We start from the raw sequence: 21,541 nt of genomic DNA on the forward strand, positions 1-21,541 counted from the left end.
TGGCCATAAGATGGCAACCTTAGGTTTGTTTATATGACGTCACTCTAAGCATAACATGTACGCTTAGAGGGACGTAGGGGGACAAGGGAGGCAAAAAAAGCAAGGCTTTTTCTGCGGGGGAGAGGAATCGGTGATCGGGCACAACGGCCCGATTCATTGATTCCTGGGCTAACAATCCGCGGCCAGGAGCACGCGTGCACGCGCGCGATAGGCTGCGGGAGCGCACATGGCCTCCTGGACGTAGCTCTACGTCCAGGTGGACAAAGTGGTTAAAGTGGATCCGAGATGAACTTTTACTCATGGCATAATTGTGTTCCTTTCCTATTGTTTATAGGGCATTCCTCAAGCCAAATACTTTTTTGTTTTTGTTTTACTACTCTAATTCCCTATAAACTAAACAAGCCACGCCCACAGGTTTTCAGAGAGCCAAGGCACTTTCAGACAGTAGCAAGGGCTCATGGGAGCTCAGTCTGGGCAGGAGGAGGTGGAGGTATTACTAGCCAGAGATTTCAGAGGCAGAGGGGAGGAGGGGGATTAGGTTTTTTTGCTCAAGATATTGTCATTGTATCACAGGAAGAAATAATCATATTCTATTAAAGCTGTTTGCAGCTAGATTTGCTGTGTAAACTAAACTTTAGAATCTAAAGTTTAGATAAGATATATATATATATATATATATATATATATATACACAAGTTACTTGTTCTAGTTAGTTTTTCATCTCAGATCCGCTTTAAATCTGAAATATCACAAATACCTTCTGTTTTAAGAAGGCAAACCACACTAAGCATTGCTTTTTTAGTAGGAGGGCTTTTTGGTCTTTTTTGATCTGCCCCTGTGAAATTGTCAGGCCTGCTCTATTCGGCGCTATGATAAGATTTAGCATACCAAAAAATGACTTTACAGATAGATAATGTAAAAATATGGGACTGTCCTCAGCATGTTAGGATAGACAGATTCCACCAGTAATACTCTGGAGTCCTAAAAGATCTGTGTGGCTTTATTTTTTAGCAATTGGTGGTTAAGAATATAGAAAATGGGGAAAATTAAGAAAAAAGATGGTAAAAAGGCAGACAAGCTGACGCTGGATGCCTCTGAAGACTCTAGCTCCAAGTTCTCCTCTGTGTCTGTCTCCCCCAATGAAGACATTTCACCCCCATTTCTCAAAGTTATGTCTGAAGATGAGCCTACAATGTTGGAAGAGCCTCCAGCTGTTGTCCCAGTTTCTCCAGAGGCTTACAATGAGCCTGTTCTCTCTCAGCTTATTGTAGAAAAGTAAGTACAGTACAATCTTTATTCAGTCTTGGTTCCAGTGTGATCTGTGTATTGTTTATTAGTTTTCATTGGATAACAGAATAAAAACAGAGTGCATATGAAGTATGAGTTCGCATGAAGTATGGAACACTTGCGTATGGGACAACATGAACAGCATATTATATCACAATGTATAACTCAGACTTGGATTCCTGTCGGTCGTGTGACAAATGCATGCGGCAAATGCAATCAGAGTGAACCTTAACTGTCACGTAGAAAAAGAGTTTCACTTATCTGGAGCTTCTACCAGCCCCCGCAACCATCCTGTCCTGTGCCAGTTCTCAAGACTCAAGAATCCTCCGTTCCCCTGCCGCGGCTTAGTTTCGGTTCTTGCCCACTGCGCCTGCGAACACATCCTGCACAGGCGCAGTAAGAGAGAACCTCTTACTGCGCAGGATGCATTCGCTGACGTGAACATGTATGAGGATGCGTGTGGCAAGGGCCACACAGGCGTAGTGGACCGAAACTAAGACGGGGGGGAGGGAGGACCGTTGAGGAACGTCACAGGACAGGACGGCTGCGGGGGGCTGGTAGAAGCCCCAGGTAAGTGAAACCCTTGTAATTGTTTTCAATTAAAGCAGTAGGATCAGCCATACTATGCCAGGGGAAAAAACACATATATAAGTAGATAAATACTTGATCTACTTACATAACACATGTATTATACTGTCCACGTTTTGACTTCAGTGAATGTTATATAGTAAATGACGAGAATTCTGGTCCTGGTGGGGGCCATGTCTTTTTCCCACAGTTAAGGCTAACTCGTGATGTCATTTCTGCCCTTTACTTTTTTTTCTTGTCTCCTCCAATCGCTGAGTCACCTCAGCCTTGCTTGTAAACACAAGTGAGTAGGGAATTAGGTTTTAGATAAGCAGCTAGCAGGGAAATAAAGGGAAGAGGAGGAATAGATTATAGATAAAAAGAACACCCAGCATGCAATTCTTTGGCACGACTACTAAAGGGCCAGTGCTCCTTAAAGAGAATCTGTATTGTTAAAATCGCACAAAAGTAAACATACCAGTGCGTTAGGGGACATCTCCTATTACCCTCTGACACAATTTCGCCGCTCCTCGCCGCATTAAAAGTGGTTAAAAACAGTTTTAAAAAGTTTGTTTATAAACAAACAAAATGGCCACCAAAACAGGAAGTAGGTTGATGTACAGTATGTCCACACATAGAAAATACATCCATACACAAGCAGGCTGTATACAGCCTTCCTTTTGAATCTCAAGAGATCATTTGTGTGTTTCTTTCCCCCTGTTCTCATGCACTGAAGTTTCAGGCTGCTTGTTTCTTCCTGCAAACAGCTTTGCCCTTTCTTCAGTATGTGAAAGCCCAGCCAGCTCAGAGGACGATTTATCCAGCTTGTAAAAGTTAAGAGAGAAGAGAGAAGCTGCTCTAATCCTAAATAACACACAGGCAGTGTGCATAGAGGGGCCTGGAAGGGGGAGTTCATAGCAGAACCACAACACTGAAGAACTTGGCAGCCTTTCAGACACAGGCCGACAAGTCTGACGGGAAAGATACATTGATTTATTACAGAGACAGTAATAGTATAAAGTGCTGCAGTAAGCCAGAACACATTAGAATAGCTTTTTGAACTTGTAGGATGATAAAAAACAGGATGCAATTTTTGTTACGGAGTCTCTTTAAGTATGTGATAACTCCAAATCATAACAGCAGAAAAAGTTTTGAATGTTTTGAATGCAGGCTTAGCATCTTTATCACTTAATACACTCAGACCAGTTGCTGTTGAAATTTGATTTTTATGGTGACGATACCGCTTTAAAGAGAACCAGAGACGAAGCATCCTCATGTATTTTATTACATTTATCAGTGGGAACATGACAGTAAACACCTACCCTGCTTTTAGTTTCATTCGTATCTGCTTAATTAGTCTATTATCAGCTGTGATAAGAATCCCCGACTGGTTCAGTCTAGGTTTGACCTGGAATCATTAGAGCTGAGTCACTCTTCTGTGGAGTCTTTTCAAGCCCAAGCCTGCCACCTCCTGGCTCAGATTTCCTGCTTTGCATACTGAGAGCTGTGATGACATGGGAGTGGCTGCTGCTGCTGAGAGAGAATCTCTGAAACAGACACGTGTGGCAATATGATCTGTGTGCCTCTGTCTGCATAGATAATGATGATGACTGCAGTTTCATTCCTATGAGAGACATTTCCTATAGGCAGCTGCACATCATACCAAAATGAAAGCACACAGATGAAAGGCTGCAGCAGCCTTTCTCATATAGCCTAGATAGTAGCCTAGTCTCATATAGCCTAGACAGCACACCCAGAACAACTCGGAAGCAGAAGGGATATGAGCCGGCGGCCATATTTGATTTTTCCTGGAGCAATAATGGATAAACACTAAAAAAGGCACACCAGAGCGGCGAAATTATCAGGTAGAGCATTTATTCTTTACAAGCTATCGACTGATATGTTTATTTTGTGTGAAACGTTAATCTCTGGTTCCCTTTACGTCAAACATCTGATCTGCAAACTTGTTCAGGGTCTATGACTAAAGGTATTAGAGACATAGGATCAGCAGGACAGCCAGGCAATGTGCTTGTTTAAAAGAAAATACATATGGCAGCCTCCCTATCCTTCTCAGGTCAGTTGTCTTTTAACCCTTTCTAATCCTAATTTTCCCCTGAATGACCAATGAAGCACAGCGTCATTCTCTTTAGATTAAAGTGTAGGACTGTGCCTGACACTCTGTTCGCTGCTGCCGCCCCCCTTCCCCGCCACTGCGTCACGTAATATATTATGTGGGTGGATTTGGGCTGCTTACTCGGGGTGCCACTCCCCAGCACCACACCGTGCCGCGTAATAACGAAATTATGCTGGTGGGCGTGCAAGGGGGTGGAGCTACAGTGTGCAAGCTGGCCAATCTATGGAGACTTCTCTCAATGTACAGGACTTAAAGGATCTGCTGCTACTGCCTTGGTAGCATTGACACTTTCAGAGGTTTTATGGAATCCATACCCCAGAGGGGCAGAGCTGTGTTGGTGGCACAAGTCTAAACAATAGTAGGCAGATGGTTTTAATATTGCAGCTAATCGGCTTATGCATACTGTAACTCCATCATACTGAATACCAAAATTCATAATATTTCTATTATTTATCTTTCTTATTGAACAGGTATGAAGGGGAACTGGTACATGGATTATATGAAGGAGAGGGGATTGCCTACTATAAAGATGGAAATGTTTACAGAGTGAGTTATTGTGCGTGGCACTTTATTCATGCCCTTTAATGGTTTAGCGTACATAAATATGTTACGTCTATACTTACAGGGCCTGTTCTCCGAGGGGCTTATGCATGGCAAAGGAACATACACCTGGACAGATGGGCTTGTATATGAGGTAAACCAGGGCTGCAGACAAATGATTAAACACATCTTATATTCCACCATTAGAGTAGAGCCATGTTTGTGGGAATCGGAAACCTGTGCCATGTTATAAATTAGGCTAGTACTATTATTCAGAGCTTACAGGATTTTGTGAAATGACCTGCCTGCTAAACAAATGCATTACTGCATCAGTGACTAACCACTACGCCACCGTGCTGCCCTATAACCAGGTATTTCTGGTGTGATGTATGGGATCTGCTTTTTTATCTGCGTTTTATGATCAATTTTGTTAAGGTGGTATGAAATTTAATTAATGAATTTAAATTAATTTCAAATTAAATCTCTGGTCCAAAGCATTAAACGCAACATAAAACTAACTATAAAAACATACGACTGGTTTCCATGTTATTAGAAGGGTAAATAATTTAACCTTTCACTTCACTTTAATGCTGATAGATGATGGGCTTGATTTATTAACCACCTGAGCGGTCTGGACGAGCTGAGCTCGTCCAACACCGCCGGAGGTCGCCGCTCAGGCCCTGCTGGGCCGATTTTAATCAAATAAAAAGCAGCACACGCAGCCGGCACTTTGCCAGCCGCGTGTGCTGCCTGATCGCCGCCGCTCTGCGGCGATTCGCCGCGAGCAGCGGCGAAAGAGGGCCCCCCTAGCCGCCTGAGCCCTGCGCAGCCGGAACAAAAAGTTCCGGCCAGCGCTAAGGGCTGGATCGGAGGCGGCTGACGTCAGGACGTCGGCTGACGTCGATGACGTCACTCCGCTCGTCGCTATGGCGACGATATAAGCAAAACAAGGAAGGCCGCTCATTGCGGCCTTCCTTGTTTATTCTGGGCGCCGGAGGCGATCGGAAGATCGCCTCCGGAGCGCCCTCTAGTGGGCTTTCATGCAGCCAACTTTCAGTTGGCTGCATGAAATAGTTTTTTTTTTATTTGAAAAAAACCCTCCCGCAGCCACCCTGGCGATTTAATCAGAACGCCAGGGTGGTTAAGCTATATTAAGCTTAATATGAAGGAGCAGCCTCTAAAGCAGGGGTCTCAAACTCGCGGCCCGCGGGCTATTTGCGGCCCTCGATACAATATTTTGTGGCCCTCGCCGGCAAAAGCTTATTTATAGTTCGCTTCAGTGCTCCCAAGTAATCCGCCGCATCCCCGTCGCTAAACGAGGGCTGCAGAGCCCCCAAATCGCCCGGGGGGCAATCCGCCGGCATTTCCTGGAAGGGGCAGAGCTTTTAGCTTCAGCTCTGCCCCTCCTGACGTCAATCATGGCGCATCGCCGCCTCTGCCCGCCCCTCTCTGTGAAGGAAGCGTGAGAGGGGCGGGCAGAGGCGGCGATGCGCCGCGAATGACGTCAGGAGGGGCAGAGATGAAGCTGAAAGCTCTGCCCCTTCCAGGAAATGCCGGTGGATTGCCCCCCAGGCGATTTGGGGGCTCTGCAGCCCTCGTTTTGTGGCGGGAACGCGGCGGATTACTTGTAATGGGAGCACTGAAGCGAACTATAAGGTAAAATAGGCAAAATTGTTCGCTTCAGTGTGAATTTGATTTTGAAATAAAAATCAATGCAAGGGACGGGGGGGATGCGCGGGAGCTGCTGATTGATTGATTCCCTTATGCGGCCCAGCCTCATCCTGACTTTGCCTCCTGCGGCCCCCAGGTAAATTGAGTTTGAGACCCCTGTCTAAAGCATGCCTTACATAGCAGCGCTCGCTACTATGTAAGGAACAGGCCTTCCTTATTATCGTGCCTTCCTTAGATAGGAGCGTGCCTTCCTATACATAGTTACTAGTGATGGGACGGCGAATCCACGAATCCCTCGAATATTGTGAAATATTCGTGGATTCAAATCCCGACGCCATTTACCGCTCGCCAAATCCCGAAGCTGCGTCCCCGTGCATCCGCCGCTCTCCCTCCTCCTCCTCTGTCCCCTCGCGCCTCCTCCGCTCGCCCCCCGCATAGTTAAGAAGTATCCGCTCAGCTATCCAGAGTGGAATGCAGAGCGGCAGACCTCTCGCTGACTTCCTTGTTTCCCCTAGTGACCGACTTTTACTATTACGTCATCAGTAATAGCCGGTCCGGCCACTAGAGGGAACAGGGAAGTAAGAAAGAGGTCTGCCGCTCTGCGCTCCACGAGGAAGGTGAGTGGGTACTTATTTATGCAGGGGGGGGGGGGGCAGGCAGAGCAGGCTTGGGGGGACGGAGGAGGCCATGGGGGGGGGGGGGAGCACAGGGCTACCTAGGTGAAGGCCCCTATGCCTACCTACCTGAAGGCCCCTATACCTACCTACCTAAAGGCCCCTATACCTACCTACCTATGTAAAGGCCCCTATACCTACCTACCTACCTATGTGAAGGCCCCTATTCCTACCTACCTACGTACGTGAAGGCCCCTATACCTACCTACCTATGTGAAGGCCCCATATACCTACCTACATTCCTACCTTTACTGAAGGCCCTATACCCTGCTACCTATACTGAAGGTCCCTTTACCTACCTACCTATACTGAAGGCCCTATACCTTGCTACCTATACTGAAGGCCCCTTTACCTACCTACCTTTACTGAAGGCACATGTACCGTGCTACCTATACTGAATGCCCCTATACCTATCTACCTATACTGAAGGCACATATACCTTGCTACCTATACTGAAGGCCGCTATGCCTACCTACCTATATTGAAGGCACATGTACCTTGCTACCTATACTGAAGGCACATGTACCTTGTTATCTATACTGAACGCCCCTATACCCTGCTACCTATACTGAAGGCCCATATACCCTGCTACCTATACTGAAGGCCCATATACCCTGCTACCTATACTGAAGGCCCCTATACCTTGCTACCTTATGCTGAAGGCTACCAATATTGAAGGCCCATATACCCTGCTACCTTATGCTGAAGGCCCCTATACCTTGCTACCTATGCTGAAAGCTACCAATATTGAAGGCACATATACCTAGCTAGCTATACTGAAGGTACCTTTACCTCGCTACCTATACTGTGGGTACCTATGCCTGGGTACCTATACTGCAGGCAAATATACCACGGATCGCACAATTCTTATGTGCAGGATACGTTAGATTCGTGATTCTAAAGGTTCGAGATATTCAAGAACCTTTTTAGATTTGGATTCGAAGAAATTGTGGATTCGTCCCATCCCTAATAGTTACTATGTATAGGAAGGCACGCTCCTATCAAAGGAAGGCACGCTCCTTACATAGCAGCGAGCCCTGCTGTGTAAGACATGCATTAGCGGCCGCTCCTTCACATTGAGGTGCCCTGCTTTAGCAGTGCAGCTTAATGAATTAAGCCTGATGTGCTGAAGTGCACTGAGCTGTGTAATCAATTAGCTTCAGTGAAATGTAAATATGCCTTCAAGTGACATAATATCAGCCATGTTCTGTTTTGTATTTGTTTTTGCTGAGTTTAATAGCCTTTAGTTGGCATTTTTGAATTTGAGGTTAGAGACATGCATTAATGTTTGCTCCTTAATGGAACAAATATCCCATGTATCTACTTTTATTTTTCCTAGGGTCAATTTGATATGAATTTTCCAATGGGACATGGAATATATAAGTGGCCTGATGGCAGTCGCTATGAAGGACAAGTGTACAGGGCCATTAGACATGGGACTGGCATCTATATCTCTAGTGATCAACAGGTTTCCTATGTTGGCGAATGGTGCATGGGAAAGCGGCATGGAAAGGTAAGCTGGACACATTAATAAAAACAATGGTCTTTTACAATAGAGTGTGAAGGAATAACAGTTACACAACTTGTTGTGTATTACAAATTGAGTTCTCTTTTTATTATTTTACAGTATTTCTAGTGCAGAGCTGGGAATTAAAAATGAAAATCTGAAAACTATGGGCAGCAAGAAATTTTTATTTAAATATAAAATATTTATGTTCTTGTTATAAATTAAGCCAATTTTCACATTGAACTTATTTGAATTCAAAAATTTAACTAGGTTAAATCCTTTTCTTCCCATTAAAAATCTCTGTTTTTTATTCATGTTTTTATGAACACATTATTGGTAATGGAATGTGGGGGTACCATCATCATACTGTATATATTATATATACTGTAAGATATGCCCTTGTAAGTGTCATGTCTCTGTACAGTATTTATGTCAGGGTCCTGTTGATCTCAGCATCAGGGAATGGTGCGGGCACCCCTAGGGCATGGAGTCTAAGTGGGCACAGGTCTTCACCAGCGCACGTAAGGGATGATTGGCCGTCATCTCTACCGAGGGGACAGACTACTTTGCTGCCTGGTGGCCACCAGGTCATGACCCCCAGGGCTGCCCCACCAGCGATGAGAAGAACAGCAGAGATGAACCCTGCGATATGGGAGAAAGGACGGACTGAATGACAGGACCAACAGGCCTGGTTGGACTAGTGATGAGCTCACAAGTAGTTACCTACCCGAATTTGGGATTCAAATGAGGCTTTATTGCCTTAGCTGTGTGCATGAGAGACGGGGTTAAATACCCAGCACGGCCTATGGGACGCTTTGCAAGACTCACTACCGCGCACTTATTCCTTCCAGCTTAAAGGAGGAAGTACGCGGCAGTGAGTCTTGCAACGCGTCTCATAGGCCACTTGCAAGACGTTTGGGACGCATAGAAGCTGACGGAATTCTGTGTAATTAACATGCACACAGCTGAGGCAATTAAGCCTTATTAAGCCTCATTTGAATCACGTATTCGAGTAGGTAACTGCTCGTGAGCCCATCACTAGGTTGGACAGGACTGAGTGAACTGGATGACAGACCTGTCAGGTTTGAATGGTAGGACTGACAGGACTGGTTAAACGGGACTGAGAGGACTGGAGGATTGGATTGACTGAATGGACATGACAGGAGTGACTGAACAGGACAGGACTGACTGGCGAGACCGTTGTTCGCGATTGGCATGGAAACACACCGCGGTTTTCATGTGATGAGACAGCACCGAGTGCTAAGTGACCAGAGTTTAAATACCCTGGCCTTCGCAGCCAGTGCTGTATTCCAGCCCCCCGCTATGGCTGTAATTGATTTGTGGAAGTGCATGTGGTCCTTAGAGTGCACAGCCGCAGGAGGAGGACTGCGACGGCGCTGTTCCCGGAAGCCTACCGTGATGGCGTCAGGAGACGCCTTTGCTGGACCATGGTACCGATAAGTGTAACAATTTACCTGTGGAGATAACCAAGTAGTTTAACACAAAAACTGTTTTTCACTTTTTTTTTTCTTAGACCAGTAGACAACAGGAATGTTGTTCTTGATTATAGATTTTTTTTTTTTCAGGGCACAATGTATTACAATGCAGAAGAAACATCCTGGTATGAAGGAGAGTGGATACACAACAACAAGGAAGGCTGGGGAGTACAACGGTAAGTATAGTACATGCAGTGTCTCCTCTATAACAAAATACTATATGCATGCTTTGGAAAATGGAATACAATTTAAACTGAAAAGTTGACCATATCCATGGTACAACATGGACAGTGAATTTGTACAGAATAATCTGTTGTGCAGTGCAGAGCACATAGGGGTTGATGCACTAATCACCAGTAATATTGACATGCGCAGGCAGCACAGGGCAATAATATCATTACTACTGCCAGCAGAGCAATTAGCATAATGTGTGTTACCGTAGCAACACGAGCATTAATAATGCACCGCAGTTCATGCTAATTGTGTAAAATGCGGCACACTGCTGGCAGAAGTAACAGTAATATTGCCATGCACTACCTGCAGTTAGGGCTTTAACCCCATAGTGTGATTGAGGCCTTACTCCTGCATAAGGGTAAAAGTTTCTGGACAGTTTCATGGCAACACTACTCCTTGGAATGTTCTGTTGTAAAGAGGTGCAATGCAATCTTACTGACAGTATTGCTAATAACTAGCTGCAGATTGAAATGGAAATTGAAATTTTAAATACATTAGATATTAAGGCAATAATGACTGTGACATTTGTATTCACGCACTATAAAAACCTTTTTTTATTCTTGGCAGTTTTCCATCGGAGAACATTTATGAAGGCCAGTGGAAGAATAACAAATTCCATGGAGTGGGGAGGATGAGGTGGCTTACCTCCAATGAAGAATACATGGGCCAATGGGAGAGCGGTGTACAGGTAGAATTATATTCGTGGTTGGTTATGTTGTTGCACTCTTAATATTAGTGATTGTAAGTAATGGCGCTGCACTAAACCGAATAAAAGCTGGAGTTCACAAATAATAAACACTAATAAAATAATAAACGCTAGTCAACACAAGTTATCCAGGGTCAGCATATTGCCCAAATAATGGCCAATAAATGATCACAAAAGAGAAGTAAGGCAGCCATACATGGAAAGCGAGATGATTTGGCTATATACACAAGTCTTTGTCTTAGAGACTCTATGGCGTTATTGTCTGATATCCTGTTTATTCCTGTTAATCTGAATATATGACGTAGTTGAAAGTGTACAATAGAGGAAGATCTATCTGAAAGACTGGCCACCCATACACATGCTGGAGCAACACAACTTATTTATTAGGAATAATACTGATATAGCATTTTTGAAAACTTAGTTCTTTGGCAACTGATATATTTATGTTTCTGTCATCATTGATGTGAATGATTGCATTTAAGATTTTTTGCCTTGAAGTCTATGGTGCCAAATTTCTGATTTAATTGCAAAGCCCCCAAATATGCTATCATCATATTTACTGTGTACGTCAGGGCCAATTGCAGTTATGGAAATGTCCCCTTATTAAATTTAAAAAAAAAGTTTTTGTTGGGAAAACACAATTTTTAAAGCAAGGGTCAGATTGTGGCAGTTTTCAGCTCACTAGCTTCCTCATGCTTCCCCCCGCCTCCCCTCAAGTCAATTAGTGAAACTTTTAAAAAGTGACATCACACATTTATAAAAACACACAGCAAGAGGGGCCCTCTCCAAAGCACTGTTAGCCCCTTCTCCCCCTCACTCTCTGCTATTCCCCAGGGTATTTGGAACCAGCACCCCAGTATATCAATATACATGGCCGATAAGATTGGGGGGTGCTCTACAGAGGGGGCTTTGCAATAAATACGGACAATTGGTGCCATAGGCTTTAAAGCAAAGGCCAAAACTCGAAAATGAAACCAGAAATTTGACACTGAAATCTAGAAATGGAATCTGAAACTGGATTTCAGCTATTTTTTTTTTTTTATTTTTCTTTTTAAATCTCTACAGGCTTCTTACACTTATGTGTAACTGGGCAGCACAAAGGTGCAGAGGATAGCACTCATATCCCTGTGTCTGTGTGGGTTTCCTCTGGGCACTCCGGTTTCCTCCCACATCCAAAAAACATACTGATAACTTATCTGGCTTCCCCCTAAATTGGCCCTAGACTACATTGCACACATGATTATGGTAGGGATTAGATTGTGAACTACTCTGAGGGACAGTGACAAGATTATATACTCTGTAAAGTGCTGTGGAGGATGTCAGTGCTACATAAATACTAAATAATAAAAATAATGTGATCATGTTTCTGCTTCCAATCAAAAGTTGTCTTTACACTACAGTACTGAAGCATGTTTAATGATCAGCTGTTAGATTCAATAAAAAATATTGCAATAAAAGAAAATCATTTGAAAACTAAGGGCTTAAGTAAATCAGTTTTGAATAAAACATTGATTCAAAGTTAATCAGGAAAGGCTATGCTTTTTATTGAGGTGGGAGGAGCAATGAATCAATAGGGGCATAGATTTGTACTGCATCGATTGGTAAAAAGATGGCATTGGCAATATTTTGATTGAATCCTCAAGCACAACTAATTAGCATCAAGTAGTGCCAGACAGTGATACAATCACAAATCAATTTCTGATAAAAAATATATTCAACTTTTTCCAGATCCAGTAAATCTCTAATAGTATTTGGCTAGCATTAGCCTAGAACTGTAAATGGAATCAGAATAATTTTTTTTGCCAAGCACGACTAGGTCGTGCTCGGAATTGGGTTTGTCACATAGCAGAACACAGGAAGGGAATAGGACACAGCATGTAGAACAGAGTAAGCTCAGTATACAGTATACAATATACAGCAGTGAGCACAGGATACATTGAGGATGCCTAGACAGTCAAATCTACAATTAGTGTTGAGCAAAACTACAATAATAGCTAGTGTGTCGTTAACGGCGGCCAGTGACCAAAACTTTAGGGGGGGCGGTGCGGTGGAGTTTGTAAAGAGAGTTCAAGAGGTTGACAGCTGAGGGTAAAAAACTTTCTATGTCTAGAGGTCCTGGGGGCAAATGGCCCGAAACCTCAGCCCGATGGTAACTGCCTAAATGTGGTCTGGATGTGTGGGATTGGTGGCAATCTTCAACGCTCTTAATCGTAGTCTAGGGTTGTAGGTGAGATCCAGTGGGGGGAGGGGTTTCCCAATGATCCTTTCCGCTGACCTGATGACCCTCCTGTAGTTTGTGTCTGTCTTTGGAGGAGGCACCATCAAACCAGACCAGGATGGGAGACCAGACAGATTCAATAGTTCCAGTGTAGAAGTTCACCAGAAGCCCCCTGAGCCATACCACATTACGACAGTGTGACTTAATCCAAGTTTGGGAAGAGCCATTCTGAGGCTCAGATACTTCATGTTTCTCCACATATTCCACTTGAGGAATATTTCAGTGTACCTGAGCAGACAATAGAAGTAAATTTCAGTCGGATGTCATTGACCATCTCTACCTCCCAGTGCAGCAGAGTGAAGGTTTGTCTGCTACCCTGCATTGCCACACATTGATATGAACAAGCATCCCTTAGTAACTCCTTTGTAACACTAACTCTAGAAGGTTAGTGTTACACTACAATAGCTAGATGCAGCTCTTCTTCCCTGGCCTAGATGTTAACACTTTTTGCAGATGGATCCATCAGCTGTTTTTTTCCCTGTATTTCAGCAGACATAGATGTAATTCTTTCTCCTTTCATCCAGAATGGACCGGGGACTCACACCTGGTTCCTAAAGAGAGTGCCAGGGTCACAGTACTCCCTGAGAAATGAATATGTTGGTAATTTTGTCAATGGTGAACGACACGGACACGGGCAGTATTTCTACGCCAATGGAGCAATGTATGATGGAGAATGGAAAAACAATAAAAAGCATGGCATGGTAAGTGATGTTGTCAATCCTGAGTACTACAGTATTAAGAGTGTAATTGCATTTTATACAAACACCTAAATGTTGATGCTACAGCAACAAAGTACATTACTGGGTTGCTTTAGACACATATAGAGTGTACTGGAGTCTTAAGAGAGAATACACAGTTTAGGCTTATCAGTGGCGTAGCAATAGGGGGTGCAGAGGTTGCTACTGTACCAGGGCCCCTGGGCCAGAGAGGCTCTCCCTCAACCACAGTACAGTATTAGCTCTCTATTGGTCCTGTGCTGGTAATGATCAATACATTACATGCTTTGAATAGTGGTAATTACAAACTGTTCCCCATCCCCTTCCTGCACCCTTACACTGTGGTTGTCCTTGGCAGATTTGGTGCACCGTCTCATTTGTTCTGTATAAAGGGGGGAGGGGGGGCAGGCAATGTAAAACTTGCACTGAGGACCAGGCTTAATCAGACCAATAATTATCATTCACAGTTCACATTCTGGATATCATTCAGCCCTGTCTACAGATTCCATGCAGATACCACAGCACTAGTGCAACTGGAAGATGATATTTTGGCAGGTGGATCAAATATGGCTCACTGTACATACTGCATTCAATTACAAATAGTTAAAAGACAAAAGGACACTATTGCCAAAAATTTAAAAATTAAAATACCCTTCACTTACCTTGCTTTTGCTTATAGTGGACAGTGCAAATCTGACAGATTTTCAACTAGTCTGTCTCCTCATGGGGGAGTCCCACAGGTTTTTCTTTGTTTTCAAACGCACTTGGTGAACATCTGCTGTTCAGCCCCACTGCCAAAATAGTGTGGAAATGAGTAGGCTGGCTGGCATCTTTGTATAGATGATTTCCACAGAGTGCTATATTAAAGAATAAAGGCAAGACAGAGAAAGGTAATTTATAGAGCATTTTTATCTGGGAGAAATGTACTTCTTAAGTATGTGTACACATATATTTTACATTTTACAGTTTTTCACCATAGTGGTCCTATACGTATTAAAAAAAGGTTTACATTCATTCTTTCACATGTGTAACTAAACCCTTTCAAATTGTGGAATTCTACTATTAAATATATGAATACAATTAATGAATTCAACTGAATGTGTAATTACATTGGGACCTCAACAGAAGACCTCCGCTGATTGTATGCATGTGTGCGCTTTGTACTTCCTCTTGGTGCACATTGTTTAATACACAGTATTTATGCATTTATTTATTTATTTTTGTGATTAACAGGGGAAGTTTGTGTTTAAGAATGGGAGGATCTATATCGGTGAATTTGCAAATGATCAAATAGCCGAATATCCAAATTTCAAATATGACAGAGTAAATACTCCAGATCTGAGTGGAATCCGTACTCAAAGTCCAGGCGGAGGAGGTGAGCAGAATGGCCACATTACAGCAAAATTACACAGACATGCATGTCATTTTTAAAAATAGCAAGGTCAGGGCTGGAATTGTTGAAAGAACAGCATAGACTGTTTAGTTACAGTAAGAGCTTGGCTGTTAAGCTTTACATGCATACACGATATCTAGCGCCCAGGGGTCATGGTGCCCCATGTTAGCTAGAGCCAGCTCTGCCTTTTAGGAGCTGCCAACATTTCACTGCTGAAAAGATGAGAGCACATAATAAAGTTACCAGTGTTTACATACGTTGGTATGGGCTACCAGGCAGCCATCTATCCTCCTTTTGCTGTCCTATCCCAAGCTCCACTCCAATTTCAAACTTTATTCACTACCTACACATGAGAACTATGAAAGGATCTGCATGCTTAACTGAGTGCTAAAAGCCAGTAATCTGTCTTGAAGATAAATTGACGCAGAAGGCATTATCATCCACAGGATCAACTGATGCATGTCGGGTTTACAATACGCCCTTAGTCATAGTTCCCAGTAGACCACTATGATTAAGGGCATATTGTAAGCCCGACAAACGTCACTTGATCCTGTGGATGATGTTTTCTGTGTTGATCTATCTTCAGTAAAGATTACCGATTTTTAGCACTCAATTAAGCATGCGGATCATTTCCTCTTCCATGGCTTAGCTAACGAGATCCTGCACCAGTGAGTACAGCAAAGTCCCTAATATCCGACACAGGCGGGAATTGCCGGATATGTATCAAGCAAGCCAAAAATAGCACAAATCTCACCGGTGCAGCAGAAACTGCTTACTGATACTTCGTATGCTGTCTTTTATACTACCTTTAGCTCCCAGTGGCTTTCCAACGCCCACTGTGCACGGCTTTGGGTCAGGTGACACACCAGGAGCCATGTATGGACGTCGGAAAGCTGCTGGGAGCTGCAGGATGCGTAGAAGACGGTGCCCAGAGGATCAGTAAATAGTTCATGCCCTGCAAACAACCCTCAGGCATGCTGGTTAGTTGAGACTTCCAGTTGCCTGAGTATTGGATAACAGGGACTTGGCTGTGCTAACTGTGGGGGTTTCAGAGCATTCAGACTTCCCTTAGTTTTGCATGAGAACTATGTACCTAATTTTCTGGAGGATACCCACTGAAGAACTGAGCAATGCACACAGGTTTTCATTTCATTTGTTATTCTTTTTCAATGCCTTATCCAATGAAAAATCTTCTAGTTCCTCTCAAAAGTCTATTTATTCAGGAAGGCAGCATAGCGCTTTAAAGGGAAGGTCCAAGCAAAATAAAAAAATGAGTTTCACTTACCTGGGGCTTCTACCAGCCCCATGCAGCCATCCTGCGCCCTTGTAGTCACTTACTGCTGCTCCAGTCCCCCGCTGGCAGCTTGCCGACCTGGGAGGTCGGCGGGCCGCATTGCGTACATTTTTACGCATTCACGCTAATGCAGAAACATTAACACATACATTTTACGCGTTAGTGGTTAATGCGTAAATTTTTACGCATTGATCCACTAACGCGTAAAAATGTATGTGTTAATGTTCCTGCACAGAGTGGAATGCGTAAAAATGTACGCAATGCGGCCCGCCGACCTCCGAGGTCGGCAAGCTGCCAGCGGGGGACTGGAGCAGCAATGAGTGACTACGAGGGTGCAGGATGGCTGCATGGGGCTGGTAGAAGCCCCAGGTAAGTGAAACTCATTTTTTTTTTTTTTGCTTGGACCTTCCCTTTAAGAATTTTCTTATGGAGTAATCTGTAAAATTCTTCTGTTCTCAACTGATGACGAGGTCTTGAAATTTCAGACAAAGGTTTTCTTCCTTAAATTCTCTACTTTTTTAATGATATTGTTTATAATTCTGCAGGAACACTGAACACGTGCCTAACAACTTCAGGGATACCAAGTTTAGCAGGATCCTATATTGAGCTGGATATAAAATCTTTATTAAATCTGTATCCAGAGAATGAGCGAGCAGAGGAATTGAAACAGGTAGATCAATCTTCACAATATTTACCTTCCATCCTTGTATATCTTAGTTGGCCTGCGGTTATACAGCGTTGCTTATGAATTGCCTGCAACTTCCAAGGATATTGTGTTTGAAATAGAGTAAAATGTTTGGTAGATCCAGTTCTTATGACCAGTACAAAACTCACTGCCTAATGTGTGTCGTTTCAAAATGCAGCAAAGGCTTGTGTTATTTTTCATAGAATGGAAAAGATTCAGAAAATGTGTCAGGTTTCTATTTCTATCTGTGTGCCCACTGGTGGAGACAGGGCCGCTTCTAGACTTTTCGCTGCCTGAGGCAAACTTGTGGTGATGCGCCTCCCCTTCCCGATTTGGAATGATCACACAGCACCCGACAATTTGCACGGCACGTTAAACTGTAGCTGTGGTGTGAGTTTTGTTACGTAATGCTATTATGTCATGTAATAGTTCTGCTTCAATTAATGTTCTCAGTCAGCAAGGGAGCATATGCAACAACTTGAGACATGACATGCTGCAGTTCAACGCATTAACACACTGGCTGGCTGGCTGCGAGTCTGTGACAATCAAACTGCTCACCCTTAGCCAGTCGGCCGTCCTCCATTCCTCCTCAGTCAGGACAGCAGTGCCACCTCCTCCCTTCTGCTGCGCAAGTCAAATGAAACACTGCTGCTCTCCTGCCTCCCCCTTCCTCACTCACTGTCAGAATCCTCACACAGCACTACTATCTGCTTTTTCCCAATGATAACCTCTTTACCTTGCTTGCTCTCCTCTTGCTTCTCCTCCTACTCTGACTGCATACTGTAAGTGTAAACACAGTAAACATGCTGCCCCTGTAATCTCTGCACCTGATGCAAGTGTTTCACCTTGCTTCATGAGAGAACCGGCCCTGGGTGGAGATTAATCTGATTCCCTAGATCGGTAATATCAGGTCTTATTCACGCATCTTTTTTTTTTTTTTTGAAAACAATTTTTATTTTTTGTAAAGCATAATATATACATAACAATAACATTTACAGCATATCCCGGTTCCCTCCCCAGACCCATCCCTCTCCCCTCCCTCTCAGCGTATCATGAAACACAGGAGGATTGTTTGACAACAACAGTATAGAGATATTACTGCATTAAATATCAATATGGAATGTAGACAACCACTTCCTCCAGATTTTATAACATTTTTTGGTTGAACCTCATATATGTTCTTATAAATGGGTAGATCATTGTCAACTTGAGATCTGAATTCTAGCATTGTTGGTGCATTAGGTTTTTTCCAGGTTAGCGCTATGGCACGTCTAGCGTAAAATAATAGTAACTGAGTAAGGTATATCTTTTTCTCCCCTAGTGGGATATCACCAAAGTGGTTAAGGAGCATGGCTAAGCCTGTGAAGGGGATCTGGGGGCCCACAAGTGTTACTAGTAGGTCATGCACTTGTGACCAAAAGTAGCGGATTTTGGGGCAGTCCCAGAAGATATGGGTAAAGCCTGAGTTTCCAGTCCCGCATCTCCAGCAAACATCAGATGCACCGTGATGTATGTGAGATAGTCTACGAGGAGTAATATAGGTCCTATATAGATATTTGAGAGCTGTTAGTCTATGGCAAGCTGCAATGGGTGTTTTTATAAAGTCAGATACAATATCTTCCCAGTCTTTTTCAGAAAGTTCTGGGAAGTCTTGCTGCCACAATTTAAGCGGCTTTTTAAAGGGGGCTGTTTCATATGAGAGTAGCAATGTGTATAATTGGGATGTGATGCCCGTTAGTCCAGAGTGCATCATCAGTTGCTCAGCTGGGTTGGATTGGAGTATTACAGGACGGGAATTAAACTGGGCACTGTAGGCGTGCCTTAGCTGTATATATCTAAAATACATAAAATTAGGCAAGGAGTACTGATCTTTTAGTGTATCAAATGAAAGGAGACCATCACTGCCCACAATATCTCGTAGTTTCAAAATCCCTCTTTCTGCCCATAAAGAGGGATCTGGAATGGAGGTAAATTCCTGAAGTCTGATATTATTCCACAGAGGGGTGTGCGGCGACCAGTGTTCGGCCCAAGATAAAAAGCGATCTACCAGGATCCAGATCTGTGCGGTGGTTTTCATTGGCAATGTGAGGGAGGGCAGGGCTTTAGGGCCTCTAAATGGAAGGGCAGACAGAGCCATGTATGAGCCGAGTATAGATGCCTCCAGTGCTGTAGCTGGATTATAGTCAGACTGAGCAAACCACCAATATATTGTATGTAACATCGCCGCCCAATAGTAGAGTTTAAAATGAGGAAGTGCAATGCCCCCTTTATCAATCGGGAGTTGTAAATTCGCTAGCGCAATACGTGGAGTTGATGTGCCCCAGATGAAGGAGCCTACTAATTTTTGAAGTTCCGAGAAGAATCGATTGGGAATGGGCATTGGAGTGTTTCTGAATAGGTATAAAAGCTTTGGCAGGATGCACATTTTAATCAAATTCACTCTCCCGATAAGGGATAATGGAAGAGTATCCCATACTCTCAATTTAGTTTTGATATGTCCTTGCATGGGTATTATGTTCAGTTTGTAGTAAGATGAGGCTTGTGAGGATATTTCAATTCCTAGGTATTTACCTGGAGAGGAGTATCTAGTGGGGGGGCATTGGGCAGGGGGTCTATTGGCAGGAGGAGCGACTTGGACCAGTTAATATTTAAGCCTGAGTATTGCCCAAAAGTAGAGATTACCTTCAGGGCCGTTGTCAGGGATGAATAGGGGTCTGCTATGTATAATAGCAGGTCGTCGGCATACAGCGATAATTTTTCCTCTAGTTCAGGGGTGCGGAGCCCAGTGATATCTGAGTTGGATCTAAGAAGAGCGGCAAGAGGCTCTATCGCAAGAGCGAAGAGGGCTGGGGATAGTGGGCATCCCTGGCGGGTGCCTCGTTCCAGTGGGAAAAAAGAGGAGATCCTGCCTCCCGTTCGCACCCTGGCCTTGGGGGTATGGTATAGAGCTTGGATATATGTAATGAATTTATTCCCAAAGTGGAATTTCTTTAGAACTTCCCAGAGATATGCCCATTCTACAGTAGCAAATGCCTTTTCGGCGTCGAGGGAGGCGATGACTCTGGTGCCTGAATTAGTATGTTGTGTGGATAAGTTGGTCATGAGTCTTCTTAAATTGATGTCGCAGCCTTTGCCTGGAATAAACCCAGATTGATCTCTGTGGATTAGGGATTCTATAACCCCATTGAGGCGTGTTGCCAGTATTTTGGCAAGGATTTTCCCATCCACATTTAGCAGGGAAATTGGTCTGTAGGAAGAACAGGAGGCAGGATCCCTACCCTTCTTGTAAATCACCGTGATGAGGGCTTCGGACATAGAGGGAGGTATCTTGCCGTCGATAAGTATTTGTCGGAATAATTTAAGTAGTCGAGGTGCTAGTTGCTTTTTGTAGGTGATATATAGTTCTGAGGGGAGGCCATCCATCCCAGGAGCTTTCTGTTTTTTTAGAGTATCTATGGCAGTTTCTACCTCTAACAATGTAATGTCGGCGTCTAGGAGTTTAATGTCATCATCGCTAAGGCGTGGGAGTGTGATTTCATCAAGATATGTAGTGATTTGGGGAGTCGTTTTGGTGATTTTGGACAAATATAGTTAGGCATAATAAGTTCGAAAGGCAGTATTGATGTCCCCTGGGTGTGTAAGGGAGGCCCCAGAGTCTGTAGTGATAGTGGCTATTTGTATAGGTGCTTGCTCTTGGCTGACTAATTGAGCCAGCATATGCCCCGTCTTGTCTCCATGCTCAAAGATTCTGATTTGTCTAGACAAGAGATTTTGCTTAGTATAATCAATTTGTTTGCTGGATAGAGAAAGTAGTGCATCCTGCCAAAGCCTATAGTTGTCATCAGATTTGGAATCTATGAAGGTTCGCTCAGCCTGTGCTGCTTTGGATTCAAGATTTTCCAAAATGACTTGAGATTGCCTGCGTTCTTCCGCTATGGCTGAGATATAGGCTCCCCTTACTACCGCTTTATAGGCGTCCCATACAAGTAGAGGGGGGACTGGACTGTGTCTCAGGCCCCAGTATTCTCTCATTCTGTCCATAACTACATACCTTACTCTAGGAATTGTAAGCCAATGAGGTGCGAGTCTCCAGATACGTTCCGTATAAGATATACCAAAGTCCAATAGTAGTTCTAGTGGACAATGGTCCGAGATGCCCCTGGGTAATAGAGATATATCAGAGATCAGTGTCTGGCCCATTGGGGATGCATAGATTAGGTCGATACGCGACAACGTATGAAAGGAGGCAGAGTGGCAAGTGAATCCCGGTTCGGTATCATGCTTCCACCTCCATATATCCACTAGAGAATGGGCTTGGGCCCAGTCATCCAATGCTGGAGTTTCATTTGCTCTGGGCTT

General features: G+C 43.8%; 1 protein-coding gene across 3 annotated transcripts in view; it reads left to right on the top strand.

The window, feature by feature from the left end:
- Window positions 1-21,541, top strand: part of RSPH10B (radial spoke head 10 homolog B) — a 51,888-nt gene that overhangs the window by 2,137 nt on the left and 28,210 nt on the right. For all 3 annotated transcript variants that reach the window (XM_068244568.1, XM_068244565.1, XM_068244566.1), the window contains exons 2-10: window positions 1,012-1,275; window positions 4,459-4,534; window positions 4,614-4,682; window positions 8,213-8,386; window positions 9,967-10,052; window positions 10,678-10,798; window positions 13,619-13,795; window positions 15,044-15,185; window positions 17,043-17,167. In XM_068244568.1, the coding sequence (XP_068100669.1) occupies window positions 1,037-1,275; window positions 4,459-4,534; window positions 4,614-4,682; window positions 8,213-8,386; window positions 9,967-10,052; window positions 10,678-10,798; window positions 13,619-13,795; window positions 15,044-15,185; window positions 17,043-17,167 (1,209 nt within the window). In that variant the 5' untranslated portion in view covers window positions 1,012-1,036. The remainder of the gene's footprint in view (window positions 1-1,011; window positions 1,276-4,458; window positions 4,535-4,613; window positions 4,683-8,212; window positions 8,387-9,966; window positions 10,053-10,677; window positions 10,799-13,618; window positions 13,796-15,043; window positions 15,186-17,042; window positions 17,168-21,541) is intronic.

Source organism: Hyperolius riggenbachi, chromosome 7, assembly GCF_040937935.1.
Source record: "Hyperolius riggenbachi isolate aHypRig1 chromosome 7, aHypRig1.pri, whole genome shotgun sequence".
NCBI classification, from domain to species: domain Eukaryota; kingdom Metazoa; phylum Chordata; class Amphibia; order Anura; family Hyperoliidae; genus Hyperolius; species Hyperolius riggenbachi.